Source organism: Syngnathoides biaculeatus, chromosome 21 (assembly GCF_019802595.1).
Source record: "Syngnathoides biaculeatus isolate LvHL_M chromosome 21, ASM1980259v1, whole genome shotgun sequence".
Classification (NCBI taxonomy): Eukaryota; Metazoa; Chordata; class Actinopteri; order Syngnathiformes; family Syngnathidae; genus Syngnathoides; species Syngnathoides biaculeatus.
Genome location: NC_084660.1, coordinates 3,582,875 through 3,606,923, shown reverse-complemented (window position 1 = coordinate 3,606,923; position 24,049 = coordinate 3,582,875). Strand labels below are relative to the sequence as shown.

Below are 24,049 nucleotides of genomic sequence, written 5' to 3'. Positions count from 1 at the left end.
TTTGGGGGGGGGGGGGGCGCTAAATAAATGCAAATAGTATTCTTCCAAGTTGGTCACAAAATCAGGAATGTACTTCTTAATTTAGCAAAATCATTAGCCGATGGAACAGGAAAATTTGATTTCAATTTCAAAGCCAATGTCTAAAATTAGTTTAAATAGGGTTAATATCTCCTCTTCCAGAATTCTAGTATTTCTTCTTAACTTCTGCAAAATGCTCGCACACCAAAACTGTTCAACCGTAATTTATTTTCATATGACTCCAAAGCAAAGCGTGGAGAGTCTCTGTTGTGAACAATTTTGATTTTATTTTTTTTTTCTTTTCCCCGGCTCGACAAGCGCTTGCATTTCGCCGCTGCGTCTTCTCCGATTGTTGGGTTTGAGTGTCAGACAAGAACGTGAGATAAGATGAGGAAAAACTTTCAAGTTCTGATCCCAGTCGACGGCAGCAGTAAACAGAGCACCTCTGCGGAGGCCGACCCTTTGCCTCGGCCCTTGGCTGTGCCCTTATATGGTTGGGGCCCACCCGGGCGGGGGTCCAAACGCTTTCCTCCAACGCTCGCGTGCTTGACAATGGACGACTGAAATAGTGGACTTGAAATTATGAAATCTGGTCTGGGATTATGCGGCACGTGTTGCGACTGCAATTGCGCAATTTCATTTCCAAATGCGCGTCATGGTAGTTCTCGACAGTTTGTTCTGGGAGGAGACGGCGATGTGTAATTAAACTACGGCAACTTTTGGAAATTTCCAGAAGGCTTCCAGCTTGAGGGAAGTTTTGCAAATTAGCCACAAAAGCTGCGACTCGGCCCTCCGATCGTCGAGGCTTTTGATTGGCTTTCTTTAGTCATGCGCCATCTTGCCGGGTTTTTTTTTTTTTTTTTTTTTTTTTGTCAGGTAAACGTGATCTGAGATCTTGGAAAGGTTCTGAGCCCGAGCTCGCTTTTTCCAAGGAAGCCTTCTTCTGGTTCTGCCGATGCATCCCGTTCAAAGTGAAACGTCGCTTGGGGGTTGGGGTGACCTGTCCTCACAAGGGTCGCGTGTGACACCCCGGCTCGGTCGCCAGCCAGCCAGCCAGCTGCGGTTATTTGTTGTCCCCCCCCGCCCCGTGCGTCATACTTGTTGGTTTGAAGCGATTTCCCTGCGCTGCGTTTTGAGGGCAGCGGCCGCCGTCTCCCACCCCCCACCCCCCATCATCTACCTCACCCCCGCCCCTGCAACGTGAAGCCGCTCCCCTCCTTCTCTTCCTCGCGCAGCGACTGATGCAACGTGCTCCTCTCCATTGACGAGCTGATGGATGAATTGGAAAAGTAAACAACGGCAGCTTTCCTCTTCCTTTGCGGACCTTCGGAGACGCCGCCGGTGAGTGCGTCGATATTTGCGAAACAATTTTCGGCGAGATGAGCGAGCGCGTCTGGCGTCGTGAAAGAATGAATCGAATATGATGACAGTATATTATGAATGAATGGTCACTTATTGTATTCTTATGATACAAGTCAAAAAGTTGGGATGAGATCCGTTTTGACTTCCTTTTAAACAATTAAACAGCCAAATCATCTCATGTATTACTGCTTTTATTCTGTTTATTTTATTTCCTCACGTTTGTTAGATTTATTTTCTTTCTGCTCCTCTGTTCTGATAAAAAAAAAAAAAAAACCAAATCAATGCATATTGGCTTTATCTTTAGAAAACCGACTTATTTGAATGTTCAGTATTCTGCGTGTACGGGACTTGGTAGTCGGAGTCACAAAGTCAGCAAATGAAATTTTTTTGGGGCAAAATAACTCATTTAGTCAACCGGCACATTCAATACGGCTTACGTACGATTCGGCGCCAAGGTGGGCTCTATTTAGATGTGATGTTTTTATTCGACTATGACGCTGTAATAACGTCGTCAGTCCTTCCCGTCTGGACGTGCGCATTTGCCGCGGGGCTCCGCAGGGCACCGTTCTCGGTCCCCGTCGGCTTGTCGATGCGGTAAAAGGCAGACGGACGCGGGGCATCCAGGTAACAGCCGCGCTTCTCGCTGCGTTGGCTCCTCGCGACGAAGGCGAGCCAAAAATAGCCACGGCGGGGAAACATGTTGATGAATAAATCAACGTCCACTCATGTATTGCTAAATGGCAGGCGTCGCGTTGCCCGTCTTCCCAGACGGCCCGATCGAGGGGAAATTCCTCAGGCTTTTCCTCTCGCCGGCGACGCCATGAGCCTGCCGGGCCGGCGAACGTGACCGGCACAATTGAAGAGACGCCCGGTCGAACGTACGACATGGACCAGGTCGACGGAGAGCCCGCGGCCGCCAACGTCAGTTACCCCGACGCCGTCGACAGCTACGAGGACTCTGCGGCCGACCTTCGGTCGAGAGGCGCCGCCTTCTCCGAAGACCCCACCCGACTTCCCGGCGTGCAGGTGAGTGGCAGGTCCGTCCCCGGACCGGTCCGCATCCCACTGAGGCTGACGCGTCTCTCGCTCCTGGCAGGTGGTCTTGATCGCGGCCTACAGCGCCATCATCCTGCTGGGGCTCGCCGGGAATTCTCTGGTCATCTACGTCATCTACCGCTTCAAGTCGCTGCGCACCGTCACCAACTTCTTCATCGCCAACTTGGCAGTCGGTACGTCCAAAACAGACGGGACAGAAAATGCAGCAGTTCGAAAATGGCCTCGAAAAGTTGTCACGTTCATCTTTTGACTTTCTGATCTTGAAATAGTCCAATCTTTTCATCCTCGTGTTATTGTTATTATTTTGGAGTACAGAGTAAGTCTTGTTTGGATTACGGTTGGGGTCCTTGCGGCGGAAAAAAACATGAATCGTCTTTTATCCAAATCAAACATACGAAGATTAGTAAGAAATGACTCATCGGTGAATCAGTGAATTAAAAAAAAAAAAATGCAATAATGCCTGTTTTTCCAAAAGAATTGTCATCTTTTAACAAGTTCATCTTGAAAATAAAAGTCCAGTTTTGTGGCCAAATCAGTTTGCTTGTAACGGCCTCCTTAGGCCCCAAGATGGCGACAAAGTTCTGGGTTCACCCTTTGGAAAGGTGCTCGGCCTTCATCATTATTCTGATGTTCGAGTTTGCAAAAAGTTTGATGTATCATTTTTACCCGGAGCAAAATGAATGTAAGGAGGGAGTCTGTAGTGCTGCTTGAATGCCCGCTGAACGCCACTTCCTGTGCGGCAGCCGACCTCCTGGTGAACGCGCTGTGTCTCCCGTTCACGCTGGTCTACACGCTTCAGGGCGAGTGGCAGTTGGGCGGCGCCCTCTGCTTCCTGGTGCCCTTCGCCCAGGGCCTCGCCGTTCACGTATCTACGCTGACCCTCAACGTCATCGCCCTGGATCGCCACAGGTGGGAGCGGCCGGGGGGGTTCGTCCCCGGGGCCGACCGCGTGACGGCGCGTCTCCGTGGTTACAGGTGCATCGTTCACCACCTGGAGACCAGGATGCGGAAGGACACGTGCTTCGGGGTCATCGCGCTCACGTGGCTGCTGAGCGCAGCGCTCGCCAGCCCCCTGGCCATCTTCCGAGAGTACGGATCCTTTCCGCTGGGCCAGGGGCGCAGCATCCAGGTGGACGACGCCGTCTACGTCCCGCAAATGGGACTGACTTGATACTTGAAGGTTGAGACTCAAGACTTAGTTGAGGGGTCGAGACTTGCGACTTGAAGTTTGATTTTGTTTTGGGACTTTTTGATTGGATTTTAAGACTGACCTGAGACTTGCGGGTTAAGAATTTGGACCGACGTGAGACTTACTTCGTACTCCGGACTGACTTGAGACCTGAAGTTTAAGACTCGAGACACAGTTGAGTCTGTTTGCGCTACCTCCCGTTGTGTCTGTCAAATGAAATTTGCGGCTTTTGACGGCAGGCGTGCGCGGAGAAGTGGCCCGGGTCCAGCGCGGATGGGACGGTCTACAGCGTCTCCATGCTGGTGCTGCAGTACTTCCTTCCGCTCGCCATTATCTCCTTCGCTTACGCCCGCATCTGGTCCAAGCTGCGAGGTCACGTCAGGCCGGCAGAGGCCGGGGGCGACGGAGCGTCCGGGGGTTCCGAGCGCCACCGCCGCCGCCGCAAGACCACCAAAATGCTGGTGACCATGGTGGCGGTGTTCGCCGTCAGTTGGCTCCCCTACCACGCCTTCCAGCTCGCCACGGACATCGACAGCGGCGTGCCGGACACGCCGCACTTCCGCCTGCTCTACACGCTTTTCCACGTGGTGGCCATGTGCTCCACCTTCACCAACCCGCTGCTCTACGGATGGATGAACCGCAACTACCGCGCCGCTTTCCTGGCCGCCTTCAGGTTCGGGGATCGAGGGGGGCGACGCGGGTGCAAAGCCTCCGTCCAAGGTGGCGGAGGGAGGACCAAGGAGGCGGAAGGGAGGCGGGAAGTCGCGTCCGCCTGCCTCAACGCGACTGACGTGTGAACAGAATGTTTTCACTTCCTCCGCGGCCGCGCCGCAGCCTTCTGGACCGGACTTTTTGCCTCGAGGCCGGGCGCATCCTGGCACGTAATCAACAAACGGGCCTTCAAAGTCACATTCGCACCTTTGCTCAATTGACAGTAGAGTAACGAACATCTGTTCAAGTACCCGGAGCAGCCGAGAAGCAACTCTGAACCTCAGCAGCTCTTCGCAACGCCGATGTTTGTTTTCAAGTCACTTCCTTCGTTCTCTCTTCTCGCCAAACAGGAAGTGCTTTATGGTTGTTTCACGTTTTCTGTAACAAGTCGACTGACGCAAAAAAAAAAAAGGTGCGCGCTGAGTGGACGTCTTCCTGCGGCCTCATCCGATCAGCATTTTGGCTTCACCTCCTTTTTTTTTTTTTTTAATGACTTAAGATAGGTGAGGCGCACGTCGGCCTGTTTGCTCTGGAGAACGCTAAGGAAGACTTCTATTGTGGTTTTGATGTAGTTTTTCCCGTCAGGCAAGTTTATTGAAGCTCACTCGGGGGTCCAAAGCCTGAATTCGAATAGTTGCCATGTGAATTTATATGAATGAGTGAGTTCAAAATGAAAAACGTTGTAAAGCTAAGATTTAGTTTTTTGTTTGTCTAATCCACGTGTTGTCAATGTTACGCGGCCAAACGGCGGCGCTTTCTTCCGGAATGTTCGCAATGGATTTCTTTCATCGGCGGCATTTGACACGTCGACCCGACGTCCTGGCGTGCACTTAGCGGGAAAGCAAATGTCCGTGTTTGTGTTCAAAGTGCAGCCGGGCAAAAGGTCGTCACCCTCTCGGCGCTTTGCTCAACCTCGTCCGAGTCACGAGCGTCGGCGGGGGGGGGGCCGTCCTCAAAAGCGGCCAACGCCTGCGACTTCGGAACATTCGACAAGATGCGACGACCTAGTTTGGTGGCCTTCCTCGTCCTCCTCTGCGCCGCCGCCTCGCCGGTGAGGAAAAGCTGCAGAACTTCGCGTCGTTTGAACGTCAAGTGACATTTACCCGAAACGCAAAATGTCCGCAGGCTGACGTGCTGAATCCCAGGGGAGCGCGGCCCGTGGTGCCCAACACCCGCTCGGACAAGTGCGCCACCCAGAAGGAGTGGCCCTTCTGCACCGACGACGACTGGGTAACGTCAGCGGGGGAGGGGGGGGGGGGGGTTTGCGTGACGGAGAGCGATTGGGAGATCCCCGTCCGCGCCTGCGGGGCTTTTCTCCGGGCGGGCTCGTCCCAAAAACGTGCAGCGTTTATCGGACACTCTAAAATTGCCCCATCGGTGTGATTGTCTGTCCCCGTGTGCCCCGCGATTGGCCGGCGACCAGTTCAGGGCGTACCCCGCCTCCTGCCCGTTGGGATAGGCTCCGGCGCTCGCCGCGATCCTCGTGAGGATAGGCGGCAAAAGAAAATCAATCCCATTTCCTTTTTAAAAATTCCATTGACTGACTGTTTTACTTGGGATTTACTGTTACACTGTCGGAATTTCCAGGGTCCCAAGTGCCCGTCTGGCTGCAGGATCCAAGGTCTGATGGACCACCAAGATCACAGCCTGTTGAAGAAAATCGAGAAGATCCGCGCTTTGGTGGGGCAGCAACAAGTCGGGCATCGTTCGGCCGATCAGGCGACCAAGCAAACGTACGAGTTCCTGAAAGAGAAGCTCACCCTGAACTCCGGTTGGTCCCCGGCCCCGCTTATTCGGTCGGGCCCCCGTCGACTCGAGGACGGCGCTCATGACCTTCCTAACGCAGGTCAAGACGACCGCTACTACAACTTGGCGCAGAACCTTCGCCAGAGGATCTCCGAGATGAAGGTGAGGATCGACAGGCAGCTGCGGGTCCTGGCGGCCCTCCGCGACCGGGTGACGGATCAAGTGGGCGACATGCAGAAGCTGGAGGCGAGTCTTGTGTAGCCCATGTTGAGGGGCAAATAACAAGTTCCTGAAGTTCTGGTTCTTTCTCCTTCCAGGTGGACATCGACATCAAGTTGCGTTCCTGTCGAGGTTCTTGCAAGACCTACTCCGAGTACCGGGTGGACCACGACGGCTACGTGGCTCTGGACAAACAGGTCAGCTGCTGTCTGACGTACACCGCAGGGTTTTCCGAGGCAAAGTATTTTGCAAATCCCCAAGAGGGCTTGCGAGGCGACGCCCGCAGAGGACCGTCGCGATCCCCTGGCTGAGCCTCCGCTTCCGTTTCCAGATTAATCAGCTTCACGCCCAGGGGGTGCAGAGCATCCAGTCCGTGCACCAGCTGGAAGTGATGCAAAGCAGGCCGTTCCAAGAAGTCCACCAAGGCGGCATCTACAAGACCCACGGAGTGGAGGATATCTTCCGTGAGGTCGGGACAACATGCAGTCGCCGTGAGCGCACGTGGAGCGTTGGTCCGTGATCTGAAACGGTAGACGACGTTCTTTGACGAGATCTTGTTCCACGTTGGTCAGGTGAAATCGTTCCAGTTGACACTCGAGAAGGAAGGTTCCAGCTCCTCTCCTGCTCCCATCTCCAAAGATCAAGGTACTTCCATCTCCACATCAGGCTCCTCCACATCCTCCAAGTCCATCTCTGAGCTCTCCGGAGTCCCCAACGAAGACTTGTTTGGCGTCGGCGGCAACTTCGAAGATGCGAAACTTCCCGGTCTTGACTCAACCAGTTGCGTGATAGTGACCAAGAAAGTGACGGTGATGACTCAGGACGGCCCTGTGGAAAAAATAGAGGAGACCAGAGAGGGGGGTCCTGCCTGTAAGGGGGAATCCGGCACCAAGGGAGGACTGGATTCCCTCTTCCCCGTCCTGAGTCACACGTCCACCAACGTCAAGACCGTTCACGTGGGCGCCAGCAAAGGAGCCCAATCGGACACTAAAACCGCCTTCTCGCAGCCCTTCACAGAGGTGGGCTTCGATCTGGGAAAGTTCTTAAGCGACCACGTGGATGACGACATTCCCGACTTGCGCGCTCGCAGCGTGCAGAGCGTGCAGGTCAAACGCCAGAGCGATTACACGGGAAAAGGTAGCGCAACCTCCGACCAAGAGTGACGCCGCGTCCGCCCCGCTCGCAAAACGTTAGCGGACAGAGAAGACCGCGTAATTTTTTTTAGCTTTAGCGTCTGTGTTGAACTTTCTGGAAATTGAAGAAGCAAATGATGTGTTGCAGATTGCGTGGATATCTTCCACAAGCACACCCGGGGGGAAACGAGCGGCGTGTTTGACATCAAGCCCTCCGGCGCCGCCGCCGTGGTGGCGGTTTACTGCCTACAGGAGGGGCTGATGGGCGGCTGGTTGTTAGTCCAGCAGAGAGGGGACGGCTTGCTCGACTTCAACCGAACTTGGGCCGAATATCGCGCGGGGTTCGGAAGCGTGGACGCGCAGGGGAGGGGGGAGATGTGGCTCGGCAACCAGAACCTCCACTTGTTGACCGACCGGGGCGAGACGCTGCTTAGGGTTAACATGCGAGATGAGGAGGGCGGCGTGACGACTGCGGACTACGTCGTCAGGGTGGGTCCCGAGGAGGAGGGCTTCCCGTTGCACGTTTCTGGCTACGCCGGCACCTCGGGAGACGCCCTGTCCCACAGCGGGATGAAATTCAGCACCTGGGACCGAGACAACGACCGCGGGGTGGGAAACTGTGCGGCGACCCACGGCGGAGGGTGGTGGTACGACAACTGCCGATCGGCCAACCTCAACGGGGGCGAGGGCGCCGTGTGGGCCGGTCGGCGCCTGAAGAGCGTGCAATTGTTTGTGCGACCTGCCGCATTGTGACTTCCTGGTCCGTCATTTGGTTCTGTTGACTTTCCAGAATGTTCTGCACTGAACTCAATAAAGTATCAAAGGTCACCTCTTCAGTTCTGTGCGCTTGTATGTGCGAGTGTGCGTGTATTTTAGTAAGATCCACGTGAAAACCCTCCGGTCCCGGAGTTCCTCATTGGTGAAGGCCCCACCTATGCTTCTCAAAACCACAAAAAAAAAAAAAAAAAAATCAGGGAAGAACCTTAGAATGCTGTCGAACCGTTGCGGGTTTCTCGAACATGTCCGATCGGGTGCCGGTCTGAGAAAAGCGCCCCGTTGGAAGTCTCGCCGTTGCGATACAGCAGTCGAGAGAGACCGAGAAAGTCACAAAGGCGTACAAGTCCTTGGAACGGACCGGTGGATTCACGCCTCAAAGACCGGCTGCGAGAAAATTCTGAAAAGTTGAACACCTGGAAATGCGCATTGGAATGTTTACAGTGGGACAAATTAGGTTCAAGTTGCAAGTTCGGCGGCGTAAACACGGTCACGCAACGGGGGCGACGTCAACAGGAAGTTCCACATTTGTGTCTTGAAGCTGGATCCAAACGCAAACAATCCCGCCGGCCTCGGACCCCGCACGCCACGTACTCGTTAACCACATATTTGCTTTGCGCCCACACAGCGTGCGCGAGGCTGCGTGAGCGCCGGCGGCCTGCCCCCTCCCCCGAAGGACGACGCTGCCCCGCCCGCTCTGACGTAGCGCCCTGTCTCCATGACGACCGGGTAAGACCAACGGGATCTTTGGCCGTGTTTACTTCGAAGCCTTTTCATTGGAAACAAATTTTGACAGGTCTCTCGGCCAAGGTCGGATTCGTGTTTCAGCCATTTTATTTTTTTTTTTTTTTTTTTGTTGGTCTCCCGTGCCAGGGCAAGAAGTGTCCGTCCGGCTGCCGCCTGCACGCCGTCCTCTCGCAGGCGGACACGGAAGCTGGCAGGAAGCTGGATGGCATCTGTAAGACTGCCGAGTTGATGGAGGCCAAGGCCGAAGAGCTCGTGGCGAAGGTCGCCGACGTTTACCGCCATCACCGGAGGGCCCTCGTCGTCCAGCACGGTAAAGCCGGCCGTCGCTCTTCAGTTGCGCCGCGCGCTAAGTGTGCTGATTGCCATCGCGCCGCTTTTGTCAAAATGACGCTCAACCCACTCAAATTGACTTCCTTGGCACCGAGATACGGTGAGCAGCAATACCATTGGTCTAAATGAAGCTCCTCAACTCACTACAGCAGACATCTTTGGCCCCGAGATGCCACCTTTGTCTGTTTGAAGCTTTACGACTCACTTGAACATAGTTCTGAAAAACCAAGACGGTGGCAAAGCACTACTTTTGCCCGGTGGCCCCAAAAACGCAAGGCAAGCTTTCTGAAATGACGCCGAGGCCCGAGCTAGTTTGACATGAGCGGCGCGGGCCCTCTGCAGTGTCAGAGCTCAAGTTCGCGCAAGACGCCGGCGAGCTGGCGAGGAAGCTGACGTCGTTACGGCGACGATCGCGGCGGCTGCGGCGGCGTCTCGGGGAGCTGAGCGAGCGCGCCCGGCGGCAGGTGGAAGAGCTGTGGAGAGCTGAGGTAAACCGTGCTGAAGGTCACCAGAAGGTCGGGGACGTTGCCAGCTGCCGTCGAGCAAGAAATAAATTGCCACTCGTGCTCGTCAGGTGGACGTGGACATGAAGCTGCGAGCGTGCGGCGGCTCCTGCAGGGCGGCGCTGTCGCTCGACGTCGACCCCGACGGTTATCGGGCGCTGAGGGCCGACGCGGCTCGGATGGAACGCCGGGGAAGCGAGAAGGTCTCGCCCCCTCCGGATATCTCGCCCGTCAGGCTGCGGCCCGCCCTGGTGGGCCCGGCCCCGTCCGAAGCGTACAAGCGGATCCCGACGGTGCGGCGAGAACTGCTCACCCAGTTTGAGGACATCGGACAACATCGGCTCTTTGTGGACACGTCTGAGAATCTCGCATCCCAGGAATCTTAGCGACTTCTCCGACATTATCTGGCCGCAGTTGGACGGTGACGATCGATCGCTGCTCGTCTCCCTCGTCGGAGGAGGCATCACCGGTTCAAGCGCGACTCTTGTCTGTTTCCTCTGGTGCGGAAAACCCGTCGATTTACGCTCCGCCGCAGACCCACGTCGCTCTTCACTTGGGACGCCTCGCGGGCGGTCGTCGGCCAGAAACTCCGTTCGGTCGTAAGGAAAGATCTCAGAATAATAAACGAATAAATGTTGGGATTCGGTGCATTCGCGAGGTCTATTTGGACTGCCTGTTGCCTTTCCCCGCTTCACGTTTTGTGTACGTCATGTGGGTGACCGTGGGGGGGGGGGGGGGGGGCGGCGCACCCTCAATATTCCGCCGTCCAAACACGACGTAGAGTCGACTGGATTGCGAATGAGCCCGTAAACATGCCGACTGTTTATGTCTGTTAAGCATGGAGGACACGAGTTGAGTCGGCAAGTATGACAATTTATTTTGTTTTTTTTTTTTTTTTTTGTCGTCGTCGTCGTCGGGTATCAGGGGGTGAAGACGGGTCGTATCTTCATGCTGATGGCCTTGAGCGAGTACCAGCTGCCCTTCCAGTTCATCCACACCACGCCGTCATCTGTGCCGTGCTTGGCCATCTGCTTCGTGTAGGCTCCGCCCAGGTAGTAGCGGCCGTTGGGATTGGCCGAGTGGCAGCGGTTGTACCACCAGCCGCCGCCGTCCTCTCTGGAGCACTGCTTGGAGGGGTCACCGGGGCTCCTGGAGTCAAAGCCCGAGAGGGTGAGTGTGACAACAAAACGCATAAATCTATTTGACAAATACATTTTGCGGCCACACCCACCAGTTGTCATTGTCTCTGTCGTAGGTGCTGAACATGGCGCCGTGGTGTTTGGTCATGGTGCGGTTTTCCCCAAACAGCTCCAGCGCGCCGTCCAGGAGGCAGTTCCCGGCGTTGCCCGAGTAATCGCTCACCGTCAGCACGTAATTGGACGACTCGGACTTCGTGGTGAAGTGGCCGTACTGGGCGTGGACCTGAGAGCAGAGCCGACACGGCCGTGATTCCCGACCGATCGGGCGCCAACGTGCTCTTCGACTGCGGGGCTCACCTTCGCGCCCGTCCAGTCCTGCATCTCGATGAGGAGTTCCGTCGGGCCCATGTTGGTCAAGTGACTGATGCGCTCGTTTCCCAGCCAGTATTCACCTGTCACGTGACGGGAAGTGAGCTCTGTCGCTACGACATCGTGAGAGTTGGAAGAAAAAAAAAAAAAAAAAAAAAAGAAGACCTGGGGTCTCGCAGTGACCCTTGCCCGTGTCCAGCGCGATGTTTCCAAATCCACGTCGGTACTCGTCCCAGCGTCGGCCGAAGTCCACGCTGCCGTCCAGTCGGTTTTGGATAAGGAGCCAACCTGGGGGGCGTTCGCGTGAGACGGCGTTCGTCGCGAGATACCCGGCCGCCCCGCCTTACCTCCATTTCGGGAGCTTTGGTCGCAGAAGACTTTGTACGGGGGCTGCAGGGGGTCCGGTTGGATCAGGTACATCTGCGAGTCTTTCCCGCCACGGCGGTAGATGTCCTCGCACTCCTTTCCTGGAAGTCCAAAAAAGTCCGCTCAGCGGCCGATTCCGGCGTTGGAATTTTGCCGCTCCTCTCACCGGTCACCACGGGGATGGGGCATTTGGTCTGGCACGGCTCCTTGCACTCCTCCCTCTGCGTCTGGAGGGCCTTCTCCAGCTTCTCGATCTTCAGCCGAACCTTGTCCACGATGCCCTGCGCGGTGAACCGCGTTACCGCCGACATCGGGCAATAATTGTCGAGTAGCTCGACGCGGCGTGGCGTCAACCTGCAGGACCCGAACGGTGGAAGGGAAGACGGTGTCGACCGTCTCCTTGATGAAGGCGTGCTGGTCCTCCACTTGAGCCGTGAACTGACCGACCACCCGTCCGTTGTCTGCGGAGGTGGAAAGTTGGCGGTGAGCGGCGGGCGCCGCCAGGACGACGTAGGGGGAGGAAAAAAGCGGCGTCACCTCCGATGAGTCGCTGGCGCTCGGTCAGGGAAGAGGACATTTCGGTGGCGAAGTTGTAGACGACGTTGGATGAGCGCGACAATTCCAGCACCAGCGGCGTCAGCTCCTTGATGCTCTGTCAACACACGGGAAGCCAAGCGAAAGGTGAGCGGCGATTCCCCAGACCTTGATTCCAGTTCGCTTCATTGAACGTGCTCTGCTCCGCCGACAGGCAGAACAAGTTTTTCCGCTGTGAAGCGGTCGGTGTTGGTCTCACCGAGGCGACGCTCCTCTCCTGCTTGAGCAGCGCCGTCTTGAGCTCGCAGCCGGTCGGGCACAGCACTCCCTGCCGAGCGCACACATCAACGCCAGGTGAACGCGCCGTCGCGACTCAACAACTCGCGTTGACTGTCGCCATGGCAAACGTTTTGACTTTGCGGCAAATGTCGTGCATGAAAAGCATCCGGTAAAAATGTGGGCGAATATCGGCCGATTAACGGGTCAGTCCTGGAAAACAAAGTAAGCGTACCAGTTCTGCGGCGCCGTACGAACATCCCCCCGACTCGGGGTGCACCTTTTTCTCTTCGGGCACCTCGTGTTCCTTGGACGCGGCGGCGGGGCGTCCTCGATACCTGCGCCAAACACCGCGTCAGCGACACGGCGGGGGCTCGGCCACGTGTTCCCGAGACTGACCTGCCGCCGCCGCCCAGGGGGGGCGGCGTGTAGCGGTTGGGGTTGTAGTGGTCGTGGCCGTGAACCAGAGGGCGGTGGCCGCGGGCGTCCGGTCCCGTCTCCTCCTGCGAACGCAAAGCGGAAACTTGAAGAGTCCCACAGGCGCGCGGTCGGGGAGAACGAGGACCAGAGTGTGACGTACTGTTGCGTTGGTCTTGGGCGAGGTCTTTGCGTCCTGCGCGTGAACCACAAACCGTCAGGGACAAGTTTGAACACACGTCGTGCAAAAAAAAAAAAAAAAAAAAATCGGACTCACCGAGCCGTAATCGTCGTAGTCCAGGTTGCCCTGCGAGGCGGTGCCGCTCACGCACAGGAACAGCAGCAGCAACGTGGTCGTCTTCATCTCGACTTTGCTCTTCTGTCCCGCGGCCCTCGGCGAGGCTTCTTATGCTCCCCCCCCCCCCCCATCCGCCCCTTGCCCCGATTGGCGGATCTCTCGCGACTCGGGTCCTTGCACCGCAAACACGACCGGGACTGACGGGAAACGTGGGCGTGTTTGAGTCTAAAAGGTCATCGGCATGTTGAGGTTACGTTTATTGGTTTTCTTCCCCCTCTCGTTTTTTTGTTTGTTTTTTACAAAATTACACTTTAGTGAAACAGAAAAACAATATGACCCCCCCCAAAAAGAGACAAAGTGGGGGAGTCAGTGTCCAAAAAGACGATGAAGGGAACAACAAAACGACATCCCGACGTCGCTGCAAGAACACGGGGGCCCGTGGACCGGAGCGACGCGCCTCAGGGATGCTATTCCAGCCCCAGTGAGAAGTTGATCCCGTGGACGATGCCGATGATGATGGGTTGCCAGGCAACCAGGTACCGCAGCCAGTCCAGCAGCTGTCCGTACAGAACGTGAGTCTTTTCCCAGCTGGACACGCGACCACGTTAAGGACTGACGGACGGACGGAGTGACGCGGGCGCGCACACACAAACGCACGCAAGGATACGGGTTGTTCATCATGGTCTTCAAGTCCACCTTCTCGTTGCAGTAAGGACACGTCTGCTTCTTCCCCACAATGCACCAGCCACGGATGCAGAACTCGTGGAATCTAGAAGGGTCCAGGGGGCAAGTCAAGGCCCAACAGGAAGTGGCGGTTCCGAAGGCGCCCGAGCGGTCGGAGCCTACGTGTGACCACAGGACAGCTGGTACGTGTTCTCGATGACGCCCTCCTCGTCCACGTCCACCAGGATCTTCTGGGCGCACACGGCGCAGACGTGCTCGCTCAGACCCCGGCTGGGGATGCCGCCGTGGCTGTAGTACTGGTGCGACCCAAAATCATCACAATTGCTTCCGTCAAAAGCCCGAACGATTCCACAAAGTAAGACGGTGGAACATTTCATACGCTCCAAATCCGGTTTAAGCGTAAATCGCTTTTCATTGAAACTTTCCAAACATTCATTGATTATTTTAAAATGCATTCTTTTCTGATTGATTCCAGTCCAGTGACAACATTCAAACTGAGCATTATTTATTGATTTATTTATTTATTTTTACTGTTACTTGGAGCGAAACCAGATTTTTTTTTTTTGTAGTTTTAGAACCGCTGTCATTACCTGTAAAAAAAAAAAAAAAAAAAAAAAAAAACTTAGCTCCTCCGTGATCTTAAAACAGTTGAGATGTCACTTTCAGTACTTCCTTGACACCGATTACGACAAGCCCCCGCACAATTGCAATGAGCTATTCGTGAAATCGTCTATTTTTGGTTTTCGGTGGAACCTGCTTTGTCATCGTGGGCTTTGGTGCCATCTTGTGGTTTCTTATGACCTTAGCGATCCAAAAACAAGCCCGGACGCAGCAACTAAATGAACGTTTCGCCCGGCGTCCGACCTACCCCGATGGTGGAGGCCATGAAGTCAGAGCAGATCTCTGCAAAGTCCCGGCCCAGCACGCCGTAGTAAAGCCCGTAGAACAACATGACCACGCCCACGTCCATGGAGTCCTCTGCCTTGATCCTGCACAGGTGGTGGACGTGAGCGCGGCCCGGCCGACGACGCGGCGTTCCGTCGCGACGCGCTCACCTGAAGAAGACGTTGAAGCCAAACATGGTGAACATGATGGCCGTGTAGCCGAGGAGGCCGACGGCGTAGCTCAGCTTGTAGATCAACAGGAACCACTTGTACACCATCCTGCACGTGGGAGAGGAAGTCGCTTGGCGCAGAACTTGACGGGCAGCGTCAGGTGATCACGTTCGGATCGAAGGATTGTGTTTTGACGATGACTCGCTGAAGCGCTTTTGTTTTAGTTCCCCCTCGCGGTATCTCGGGACTCCGACCCCTACCTCGGTGTCCGGCGGGCAAGCGGCTTGCGCGTGGCTCTGAAGATGATGTAGCTGGTGATGACGGAGAAGACCCCCCACATGGACAGAAACCTCCACCAGTAGAGTTTCAGGGTGAAGTAAAGGGGCACAGCCCACATCTGGACCAGCGTGACCAGCTGAGGACAGACAACCGGGTACAAAACTACCTGAAGCATCTCTTTCTCTCGCTCACACTCACGTTGTAGGAGCGGTGGTGGCGCTGCTTCCACTGGACCAGCACGATCTGGGCCACCACCAGAGTAGCCACCAGGATCAGAACCATCTCGGCGTGCATGGCCTCGTGTCCTTTGTGTTTGACGTGCAGGCGCTCGTGTTGCAGCCTGCAGACACGACTGCCATTAATAATTAGTCCTCGCTTTGTTTGTTTTGATGTTTTATAGAATGCTGATGTGGAACGCATCCAAGCTCCACTCGTTCCGCATATTATAAAATTGGACGAAGAGATGGATGTGGTCCTCTCACCTCCAACTTTCTCTGTGAGTCATTTTCAGCACGTCATCCTGGGGGGCAGGAGGAAGATTTGCAATGTGTGCTCGGGATAATTGTCATTCATTATTCGGACAACATACGCAGGACTTAGTTGTGCCACGTCGCGGCACGCACGACGTGCTAAAACGTTCTCCACGACGACTAGTCGTTCTTTTTTCAAATGACGAATAGATAACACAAAGAACGCGTACTTGTCGCGAAATGACCCTACCTGAGGATGGACACCAGCCATAATTGCGGGATTCGAGTGTCTCGGTACCGGTTAGCCGAGCAGGCAAGCAGCAGATGCTAGCTTGACCGGCTAACAACCATTAGCATAACACGCCTTCGTGTGGGAAGTAAAGAGGATCAAAATTCATGGAAAGTTTTTTTTTTTTTAACTAAAGGGAAAAAAAAAAAAAAAAAAAAATCACTTATGGACTCTCAAAATATGTTTAAGTAAAAAGGGCATTTTGGGGAATCACAAAACATTGACACAGTCAAGAGTTAAAGTCCTTTTATTCAACAAACTACTTCTTCTAGAGATACTGCCGACTTGTGTGGAGGAGGAAAAAAAAAAAAAAAAAAAAAAAAAACCCCCAGGTATCAGCACCCAAAAGTTGTCGCTCAGACATTCAAGGAGGTACGAAGTCGCCCCTGCTGGGAACGACGAGCTGCAGGAATCGTCATCACGACGACAGAGGCGGTGTTCAAATTGCCGGCCACGATTGGCTCAGGTTGCTCTTGGCAAGGGAAGGCCACCTATGACACACACACACACAAAAAAAAAAGGAAATCAGCTTTGAAAGTCAAACAATTTGGAAGTCACATTTCAGTAATTCGCTCAGACATCCAAGGAAGATTTTTGGCCATCTTTGGTCATGTGACCTCTGGTGGAAACTGCGAATGGAAGGAAAATAATCATCACAGCTAACGTGAGCAGATACAAAAAAAATTGTCAAGTGTGCACGTACCAAACTGGCTCAGGATGCCGCAGGAAATTCACCTGGAATGCAAGAGAGAAGAAGTCAATTTTCCAAAATGAACCAAGTTCACAAGTCACATTTCAGCGGTTCGCTCAGACATCCAAGGAAGATTTTTGGCCATCTTTGGTCATGTGACCTCTGGTGGAAACTGCGAATGGAAGGAAAATAATCATCACAGCTAACGTGAGCAGATACAAAAAAAATTGTCAAGTGTGCACGTACCAAACTGGTTTGGGATGCTTTCTCACACAATGCCACAGGAAATTCACCTGGAATGCAAGAGAGAAGAAGTCAGTTTTCAAAAACGAACCAAGTTCACAAGTCACATTTCAGCGGTTCGCTCAGACATCCAAGGAAGATTTTTGGCCATCTTTGGTCATGTGACCTCTGGTGGAAACTGCGAATGGAAGGAAAATAATCATCACAGCAAATGTACGCAAATAAAGAAAAAAATTGTCAAGTGTCCACGTACCAAACTGGCTCGGGATGCCGCAGGAAATTCACCTGGAATGCAAGAGACAAGAAGTCAATTTTCCAAAATGAACCATGTTCACAAGTCACATTTCAGCGGTTCGCTCAGACATCCAAGGAAGATTTTTGGCCATCTTTGGTCATGTGACCTCTGGTGGAAACTGCGAATGGAAGGAAAATAATCATCACAGCAAATGTACGCAAATAAAGACAAAAAAAAATGTCAAGTGTGCACGTACCAAACCGGCTCAGGATGCAAGATGCCAGTTTCAAGTGTAAAACTTGAAAAGTCACATTTCAGTGGCTCCCTCAGACATCCATGGAAGAGTTTGGCCATCTTTGGTCGTGGGACCTCTGGTGGAAACTGCGAATGGAAGGAAAAATACATTACAAAAAGAAAAAAAAAAGGAAAGAGCAAGGAAAAGGATGAAAGACGCTCCAAACGTTTTCAGATAAGTTGCACGCAAAGCCTGCATTCACAATGAATTATCGGTGAGAAACGTAGCAGCACTTTCGCCACGTGTTGGCAAAGTAAGGAAAACTAAATCTTGTCTTGTTCGATGTCTTTCAGAAAACAAGATTGACTGAAAAAGAGGCAAAACCACACATTACGCAGACGTACTGTGGCGATATTTATTGACTTAATTCAGCGACGGCGACTGCTCCAACGAGGTCAGGCTGAAACGAGCATCGGCAGCCATCCGCGCAGTGCGATGATCTTGAACGCAAACCACTATACCGATCATGCTCGATGTACATTTCTCAGTAGGTACAGCAAAATATTACACGATAGAGAGCGAAGATAAATGTTGCTTACCGTCATTTCGGGGTGCCGGAGTCCGGGTCTCGGGATACAGGAAACGAATGTCCACGAAGGCTTCCGATCGATTGTATATATAGCCCGCTGTACGTCATCGCCTCCTGGCGGCCAGGAGGGGACACGACGGAGAGCCCGTCCCTTCGCCGGTTGAACGCCTCCGTCTGCCTCCGCTTCTGCTGCGGTTGTCGTGAGGATGAGGATGAGGATGATGGTGGCACCATCCTCCCCCCTCCTCACGCGCAGGCAGAAAAGGATGGCTCGAGGCTGGAAAACACACACGCTGTTCGGCCGTGCGTCCGTCGCACCGCGACATGGTGAGTATGTCTCCTCCTCTCGCCTTTGACTTGACGCTGCGCATTGATGAGAGGATGGCGATGGAGGGATGAGAATGATGATGAAGGAAGGAGACGGGAGCATCTGGAGCTCGTCCCTGTGCGACATCCGGCCTGCGTGTTAGCATCCGAGGGCTAGCAGTGACAGCAGCAATTTAATGCGTGACCATGAAATGTCAACCAATGTGAAGCTCACAGGGAAAATTACACCTGCCCGTCGACAGTCACCCCCACCCCGCAGGCCATTCGCAGCCCCCGCCATTTATAATTACAAGTTGTGGGATTGATTTAGTGGGGCTTCATGGGCTGGCTACAAGTGCCTTTGCTCACAGGCATTCATTTTTTAAGTCTTCTTCGTTAATCCGTTTCATTCTCTACCTTTTATTTATATCGTTATGATTTCGTCAAGTCAAATATTGCAGAATCCCAGTTTCCTTATTTAAAAAAAAAATGTTTGGGGATTCTGGAACAGATTGATGACATTTCCGTTCATTTAAATGTGGAAAAGTGATTTGAGATTCAAGAGCACGGTCGCAAAGCGAAGAAAACGTTTACCTCAAGGCACTGCCGTCTATGTACGTATGAGGTCCAGGTGCGTGGAGCATTTCGGAATCAAAGGCCCGAGAGATGGCGCCAGGTCTGGTCTCCACGGCGACCGCAGCATCAGCCTCACTCCCAAAACACGGGTGTGACCTACTTAGCCGTTCGCCGGCGTCGCGATGTTCTCCTTCTGTTCCGCAAGACGGCAAGTGAACGGAGCTCGTGCTGCCTTTCGGCCCTGGCTGAAGTTGGAAGGGGCCACGTCTGTAGATGTCAAAATGAGATTCGGGGATGGGGGCCGGGAGGCTCGATTTTTGTCCATCCTATTGATTACAGATTAATCCTACTACAGGTACATATTTCTTGCAACAATAGTTTTTAATCTAAAAAAAAAAGATCACAATCAGCTACAAGGGTAGAAAAGACATCATCATCATTTGTAAGTGACATCAGACGCCGGAGCGGGAGTCAGTCCTTGTCAGTGTTGTCGTTTTGTTGTCGTTTGCCGTTCACTTGGGCCCCGGCGCTCAGGACTTTGGCTCTGAGCGCCTCACGGATTGAGGGCAGCCCGGGCAGCAGCGCAGCGGAGACGTCACCTCGCCGCCCATCCGATGGCGGCCCATCAACACTCTCCGGACAGCAGCAGTGAGGAGTGCACTGTGCTGGAGGCTCCGCCCCCCAAGGACACCTGCCCGCAACATGGCGGCAAGGTGAGGCGGCCGCGCCCGCCGCGCCGGCGCCGTCCTTCACGCTGTCTCCTCCGCAGGTGTGCGACTACTGTTGGGCGTGCCTGCGTCCGCTGTGCGCCGAGTGCGCAAGCGAGCACGGCGAGCACCCGTTGGCGCCTCTTGGCGACGCCTTGGAACAGCACCGGCGAACTTTGGAGGCGTGGATGAGGGCGGCTCACGACAGGTGACGAGACTTGAGCCCTCGCCAGTTGTACTCCGGTGGCAAGCAAAAGGACCGGATTCTAGGATAAGACTTGAGATACGATCGTGGACACTTTGAGACCATTTCTTGAATCAGCAGACAGCGTTGCTCTCTCCAGACTGCCGCAGATTTCGGCCGCCGCCGTGGTGGTGGGAGAGATGGTCCAGCAGCTGACCAGTCAGAGGGCGGCCATCGAGGAAGACATCCAGTCCAGCTTCGAGGACCTTCACAAGCAGCTGGACGTGAGGAAGAGCGTTCTTCTCATGGAGCTGGAGGTCACCTTCGGCCTCAAGCACAAGGTGACTGAAAGGACACAAGGCCTTTTGGGGAACCACGTTGCGTGAGTGAAAAACTGTGTTGTCCTGCGGTGACTCCAGGTCCTCCAGTCTCAGTTGGAGAACCTGCTGCAGGGCGAGGGCGTCGCGTCGTCTGCCTGCGCCCGTGCGGAGGAGGTCCTGGCGACCGAGGCCTGTGTCGCAAGTCTGGAAGTGGAGCTGGACCTCAAGGAGAAGCTGGAGGAGCTGGCCAGGCGGGGCCTGTCGTGCCAGCCGGAGGAGAACGACCAGCTGGACCTGATCCTGGAGGCGGACGGACTACGAAAGTGGATCCACAACCTCGGCACCATTGTGACCACCAGGTAAGGGTCCTTGCTCCTGCAGGGTAAACACACTTCTCCTTTTCTAAAGCATGGTCCCGTTTGTTTTTTTTCATACTTTAAACATATGCACAGGACCTGTTATTTGTTTGTTTACGAATTCCTGTAACCTGTAAAAAAAAAGTATCTCATGAAAGTTTGACCCCAATACATACCAACCTCATTTCAATGCCATCTTTAGAGAGGGCATTTTTGAACTAGTTACTCAATGTGAATTCTTGAACTGAACTGGAATGTGCCCTCATAGACGGGCCTCGGAGAAACCCTTGAACAAAGGAGGAAGCAACTTTGATAACTTTATGAAATGAGATCAAACACGAGTAACAAACGGAGCAATCATGCCTGGCAAAAGAGAAGGCGGGCTCCTGATTTTTAATCGGAGACGCTCCTCTTTCGTAGCGCCGTGGCAAGCCAGAGCGAGGCCATGGGCGCTGGCCTGGAGCAGTGCACCGTGGGACTCCCTTCCTCTGTCACCATCGTTACCAGAGACAAGTCCGGGGGGGCCTGCAAGAGCGGAAACGCCATCCTGTCCGCCGAGGTCGTGCTTGCGGCCGCCGACACGAGGCCGGGGCGAGGATGGCTTACCTCGTCTTCTTCATCTCTCTTTTTTTTCCTCGCAGGTGTTCACGCCCGACGGCAGCATCGTGGACGGCGAGATCGTGGACCACAAGAACGGAACGTACGAGTTTGTCTACGTGCTGCCCAAAGAGGGCGACTTCTCACTGGCACTGCGTCTGTACGACCAGCACATTAAAGGAAGTCCCTTCAAACTGAGCGTCGCCACGCCGCAGGTGGGTGGAAAACACGCACTCGGAATTGCTGCGGTGTGCCGAAAGCAATCCTCATAGAACTAGTTGGAACTCCGCTCCAGGTGTCGCCCTCCACCACCACGCCCTCCAACTCTGCAGCCAACGCCACGCCGTCCACGGGCTCCTCAGAGGGCGCCAAGAGACGGGGCAAGTCCCCCGGCCAGAAGAAGAAGGGCTCCAAGAGGGCCAGCAGCGCCCTGGGAACGCCACGTCGCAAAACCCAGAACCCCATCGAGGACGACCTCATCTTTCGGATCGGAACCAAGGGCCGCAACAAAGGCGAGTTCACCAACCTTCAAGGGATCGCCGCCGCCGCCGACAGCGGGAACATCCTGATCGCCGACAGCAACAACCAGTGTGTGCAGGTGGTGACATCTTGCATTTTTCAACATTCGACATCATTTGACTTCCATTTCCCACAGAGTTTTACACTCACACCGACTTTGCGTTTTTTTTTTTTTTTCAGGTCTTCTCCAGCCAGGGAGAATTCAAGAGTCGATTTGGGGTGCGCGGGCGGTCCCCGGGGCAACTGCAGCGGCCCACGGGTGTGGCGGTGCACCCCAGCGGTGACATCATCGTCGCCGACTACGACAACAAGTGGGTCAGCATCTTTTCCAGCGACGGCAAGTTCAAGGTGAGCCGTCAGTCCCGCTCGCGTCTTTACGGAGAGCTTGTTTGAGCAGCGGTGCGACGGCAAATTGTCCGACTGGTGAAAGGGTCCTAACGTCCTCGGGCTTACGTTGTGACGCTAACACGGCTGGACAGGCCAAGCTGGGTTCGGGCAGGCTGATGGGACCCAAGGGCGTGTCAGTGGATCACGAGGGTCACGTGATCGTAGTGGACAACAAAGCGTGCACGGTCTTCATCTTCCAGCTGAGCGGAAAGCTCGTCACCAAGTTCGGGAGCCGCGGCAATGGCGACAAGCAGTTTGCGGGTAAGGCGCGCTGGCCCGGATCACGCGATGCGCCCGGTGGCTAACCCCTTCGTGCGCTGGCGTCCGTAAGGTCCGCACTTTGCCGCTGTCAACAAGAACAACGAGATCATCGTGACCGACTTCCACAACCACTCTGTCAAGGTAGCAGCCTTCGCCTAGTCGAGGATTTCAGACTTCTTCAGTTCTATTTCTTTGGATGTTCACTCTTCAGGTGTTCACGCCCGAAGGAGAGCTGCTCCTCAAGTTCGGCTCCAACGGCGAAGGCAACGGACAGTTCAACGCCCCGACCGGTGTGGCCGTGGACGCAAACGGGAACATCATCGTGGCTGACTGGGGGAACAGCCGCATCCAGGTACGTTGCGTCACGTGCTCCAAAATTTCACTCAACCCTTCACTGACAGTTCGATACTGATAACTCCAAAGGCGTCGGCAAGAAGCTAAATATTTGGCGCAGCTGCAGAGTGTTGGCCTCGCAGTTCTGGGGACCGTTCTCGCCCCCCGAGTGCTCTCCGTGAGAAGTGCAATATCATGACATGTGACAACCCTTCACCCGTGCAGGTGTTCGACGGCAGCGGTTCTTTCCTGTCCTACATCAACACGTCGGCCGACCCCTTGTACGGGCCGCAGGGGTTGGCCCTGACCCGGGACGGACACGTGGTGGTGGCCGACTCGGGAAACCACTGCTTCAAAGTTTATCGCTACCTGCAATGACGGCAAGCTGGAGGAAGCTCGGGAGGCGGCGGCTGGCATTTTCTTTCCGACCAAGTAGGGCCAAGAAGGCGGACGTGAGTCCAAGCGAATATCATCCATGTTGTCCTCTGATCGATTTGATGTCATTTTGTGATTGTTAGCATGGATGGCGAAAGGCCAGAGCTAGCAGTCCACAGTGTAGTGGCGCGCTGTGGGCCCCCCCCCCTCCCTTCCCCCCGCACCCCCAAAGGGAGAGCACGGTGACCAATCGACCCTTTAAAGCAAGCAGTTCAAATTTGAGATTTTCACCTTACCAGAGGAATAAATCCGCATGCGTGCTCACCAGCAATGACAGCCGAGGCGAAGACCGAGTGGGTGGCGTCTGCGAAGGACATCACTCTTCATCGGCAAACTCATCCATTTTTACTTTTGATTGTGTTTCACTCTGTGCATTGAAACTCTTAAGTGCCAAAGTGTTACTGTCATCTCTCGTACAGGATGAACTCAAAAGGAATTGGAATAATTGCTGAAAACTCTGCCATTCCGCGAGATCGTGAAACCGAACGATGGCCCTCGGTTGAGCGGCCGTTCACTTAAAACAGCTGCAGAGAGGCGGGAAGAGTCGGAAAGGTACAGAAGCGAGCGACCCGTGACTCAAACAGCCAAATTTTGCTGTCCTTTTTTGTCCTTTTATTAGCACGCGGACCATTTGACTTCATATGATTAGCACGTTCGTTGTCGCCAATGGCGAGTAACCGATGCCCCCGGAATGTTGAGACCTTGAACGTCACAAAATTGGATGCTAAAACATTGTCAAATAATTTCAAACTCATTCTACAACATAAATACACATAAATAGTTTCCAGATTTGATTTCAGGAGAGCAAAAAACATACACGTGCAATGCCGACTCTGCAGAATGTCCGCTAACAACCCCAGCTAAACTTAGCTCCTCCCCGACCAATCGGGATGCTAACGGGGGAATGCTATACATTGGCTTGATGGTTTCGTCACATTTCCCTCAATTAGTTTTGTAAGTGAACGGGCCTTGTTGACCCAAGATTGACGGGGGTAAAAGTTAACAACAACAACGCAGCTCGTTCTGGTGTCGTTGCGAAAAGTCGAATCAAGACCAACGAGGGATGTTTCTGTGCTCTTGATTGTTAATCGGTTTTACATGTGAATGTTTC

General features: G+C 54.1%; 5 protein-coding genes, 1 long non-coding RNA gene and 4 other non-coding genes across 12 annotated transcripts; 3 read left to right on the top strand and 7 right to left on the bottom strand.

Moving 5' to 3' along the window:
- The first annotated feature begins 1,200 nt into the window (after positions 1 to 1,200).
- On the top strand, positions 1,201 to 4,431 carry npy2rl (neuropeptide Y receptor Y2, like). Its single transcript, XM_061808987.1, has 6 exons — positions 1,201 to 1,359; positions 2,149 to 2,406; positions 2,477 to 2,609; positions 3,180 to 3,345; positions 3,412 to 3,565; positions 3,865 to 4,431. Exons 2-6 carry the CDS (start codon positions 2,266 to 2,268, stop codon positions 4,420 to 4,422), a joined length of 1,152 nt encoding a protein of 383 aa, XP_061664971.1. The 5' UTR covers positions 1,201 to 1,359; positions 2,149 to 2,265; the 3' UTR covers positions 4,423 to 4,431.
- An 818-nt stretch (positions 4,432 to 5,249) lies between these two features.
- LOC133494811 (fibrinogen alpha chain-like) lies at positions 5,250 to 10,374 on the top strand. Of its 2 annotated transcripts, XM_061808983.1 has the most exons (11): positions 5,250 to 5,387; positions 5,462 to 5,566; positions 5,924 to 6,107; positions 6,183 to 6,328; positions 6,400 to 6,498; positions 6,633 to 6,770; positions 6,874 to 6,946; positions 8,837 to 8,937; positions 9,082 to 9,265; positions 9,628 to 9,773; positions 9,860 to 10,374. In XM_061808983.1, the coding sequence occupies exons 1-11, from the start codon at positions 5,331 to 5,333 to the stop codon at positions 10,172 to 10,174; spliced, it is 1,548 nt and encodes a 515-aa protein (XP_061664967.1). In that variant the 5' UTR covers positions 5,250 to 5,330; the 3' UTR covers positions 10,175 to 10,374. The 2 variants fall into 2 exon arrangements, with proteins under 2 accessions (XP_061664967.1, XP_061664966.1); XM_061808982.1 differs by lacking the exons at positions 8,837 to 8,937; positions 9,082 to 9,265; positions 9,628 to 9,773; positions 9,860 to 10,374 and adding an exon at positions 7,583 to 8,262 and having other exon boundaries at positions 6,874 to 7,438.
- A 276-nt stretch (positions 10,375 to 10,650) lies between these two features.
- fgb (fibrinogen beta chain) lies at positions 10,651 to 13,304 on the bottom strand. The gene is made up of 13 exons (XM_061808986.1): positions 13,167 to 13,304; positions 13,053 to 13,085; positions 12,872 to 12,975; positions 12,708 to 12,810; positions 12,456 to 12,524; positions 12,200 to 12,314; positions 12,017 to 12,123; positions 11,829 to 11,943; positions 11,644 to 11,763; positions 11,462 to 11,584; positions 11,285 to 11,379; positions 11,020 to 11,210; positions 10,651 to 10,937 (listed from the first exon to the last, which is right to left on the bottom strand). Exons 1-13 carry the CDS (start codon positions 13,251 to 13,253, stop codon positions 10,709 to 10,711), a joined length of 1,491 nt encoding a protein of 496 aa, XP_061664970.1. The 5' UTR covers positions 13,254 to 13,304; the 3' UTR covers positions 10,651 to 10,708.
- Positions 13,305 to 13,634: 330 nt separating this feature from the next.
- LOC133494816 (RING finger protein 175-like) lies at positions 13,635 to 16,042 on the bottom strand. The gene is made up of 9 exons (XM_061808990.1): positions 15,926 to 16,042; positions 15,688 to 15,725; positions 15,404 to 15,545; positions 15,187 to 15,341; positions 14,927 to 15,034; positions 14,740 to 14,860; positions 14,034 to 14,167; positions 13,855 to 13,956; positions 13,635 to 13,775 (listed from the first exon to the last, which is right to left on the bottom strand). Exons 1-9 carry the CDS (start codon positions 15,944 to 15,946, stop codon positions 13,655 to 13,657), a joined length of 942 nt encoding a protein of 313 aa, XP_061664974.1. The 5' UTR covers positions 15,947 to 16,042; the 3' UTR covers positions 13,635 to 13,654.
- On the top strand, positions 15,219 to 23,143 carry trim2b (tripartite motif containing 2b). 2 transcript variants are annotated; one of them, XM_061808974.1, is made up of 14 exons: positions 15,219 to 15,359; positions 15,606 to 15,701; positions 19,374 to 19,552; positions 19,609 to 19,754; positions 19,891 to 20,071; positions 20,150 to 20,409; positions 20,827 to 20,965; positions 21,048 to 21,218; positions 21,299 to 21,601; positions 21,703 to 21,870; positions 22,002 to 22,170; positions 22,241 to 22,311; positions 22,382 to 22,522; positions 22,729 to 22,889. In XM_061808974.1, exons 3-14 carry the CDS (start codon positions 19,454 to 19,456, stop codon positions 22,879 to 22,881), a joined length of 2,001 nt encoding a protein of 666 aa, XP_061664958.1. In that variant the 5' UTR covers positions 15,219 to 15,359; positions 15,606 to 15,701; positions 19,374 to 19,453; the 3' UTR covers positions 22,882 to 22,889. The 2 variants fall into 2 exon arrangements, 1 of the variants encoding a protein (XP_061664958.1); XR_009793421.1 differs by lacking the exons at positions 15,219 to 15,359; positions 15,606 to 15,701 and adding exons at positions 18,146 to 18,284; positions 23,022 to 23,143 and having other exon boundaries at positions 22,729 to 22,935.
- Positions 16,255 to 18,105, bottom strand: LOC133494822 (uncharacterized). Its single transcript, XR_009793423.1, has 6 exons — positions 17,968 to 18,105; positions 17,390 to 17,514; positions 17,152 to 17,183; positions 16,902 to 16,948; positions 16,668 to 16,699; positions 16,255 to 16,455 (listed from the first exon to the last, which is right to left on the bottom strand). It is a non-coding gene; the product is annotated as an uncharacterized LOC133494822 (long non-coding RNA).
- On the bottom strand, positions 16,534 to 16,626 carry LOC133494986 (small nucleolar RNA SNORD14). The gene has a single exon (XR_009793471.1). It is a non-coding gene; the product is annotated as a small nucleolar RNA SNORD14 (small nucleolar RNA).
- On the bottom strand, positions 16,768 to 16,860 carry LOC133494985 (small nucleolar RNA SNORD14). Its single transcript, XR_009793470.1, has one exon. It is a non-coding gene; the product is annotated as a small nucleolar RNA SNORD14 (small nucleolar RNA).
- LOC133494983 (small nucleolar RNA SNORD14) lies at positions 17,017 to 17,109 on the bottom strand. The gene has a single exon (XR_009793469.1). It is a non-coding gene; the product is annotated as a small nucleolar RNA SNORD14 (small nucleolar RNA).
- On the bottom strand, positions 17,252 to 17,344 carry LOC133494982 (small nucleolar RNA SNORD14). Its single transcript, XR_009793468.1, has one exon. It is a non-coding gene; the product is annotated as a small nucleolar RNA SNORD14 (small nucleolar RNA).
- Positions 23,144 to 24,049: the final 906 nt, after the last annotated feature.

Coding starts and splice junctions, on each gene's coding strand:
- fgb (XM_061808986.1), bottom strand. CDS start 13,253: ATGAAGACGACCACGTTGCTGCTGCTGTTCCTGTGCGTGAGCGGCACC. Junction 12,976..13,052: donor CGCCCAAGACCAACGCAACA/GTACGTCACACT, acceptor TTGCGTTCGCAG/GAGGAGACGGGACCGGACGC. Junction 11,764..11,828: donor CCCCATCCCCGTGGTGACCG/GTGAGAGGAGCG, acceptor TTGGACTTCCAG/GAAAGGAGTGCGAGGACATC.
- LOC133494811 (XM_061808982.1), top strand. CDS start 5,331: ATGCGACGACCTAGTTTGGTGGCCTTCCTCGTCCTCCTCTGCGCCGCC. Junction 6,108..6,182: donor GAAGCTCACCCTGAACTCCG/GTTGGTCCCCGG, acceptor TTCCTAACGCAG/GTCAAGACGACCGCTACTAC. Junction 7,439..7,582: donor GAGCGATTACACGGGAAAAG/GTAGCGCAACCT, acceptor GATGTGTTGCAG/ATTGCGTGGATATCTTCCAC.
- LOC133494816 (XM_061808990.1), bottom strand. CDS start 15,946: ATGGCTGGTGTCCATCCTCAG. Junction 14,861..14,926: donor GGCTTCAACGTCTTCTTCAG/GTGAGCGCGTCG, acceptor CCACCTGTGCAG/GATCAAGGCAGAGGACTCCA. Junction 13,957..14,033: donor CAGCTGTCCTGTGGTCACAC/GTAGGCTCCGAC, acceptor GGACCCTTCTAG/ATTCCACGAGTTCTGCATCC.
- npy2rl (XM_061808987.1), top strand. CDS start 2,266: ATGGACCAGGTCGACGGAGAGCCCGCGGCCGCCAACGTCAGTTACCCC. Junction 3,346..3,411: donor ATCGCCCTGGATCGCCACAG/GTGGGAGCGGCC, acceptor CCGTGGTTACAG/GTGCATCGTTCACCACCTGG. Junction 3,566..3,864: donor GCCAGGGGCGCAGCATCCAG/GTGGACGACGCC, acceptor TTTTGACGGCAG/GCGTGCGCGGAGAAGTGGCC.
- trim2b (XM_061808974.1), top strand. CDS start 19,454: ATGGCGGCCCATCAACACTCTCCGGACAGCAGCAGTGAGGAGTGCACT. Junction 20,410..20,826: donor GGCACCATTGTGACCACCAG/GTAAGGGTCCTT, acceptor CCTCTTTCGTAG/CGCCGTGGCAAGCCAGAGCG. Junction 22,312..22,381: donor TCCACAACCACTCTGTCAAG/GTAGCAGCCTTC, acceptor TTCACTCTTCAG/GTGTTCACGCCCGAAGGAGA.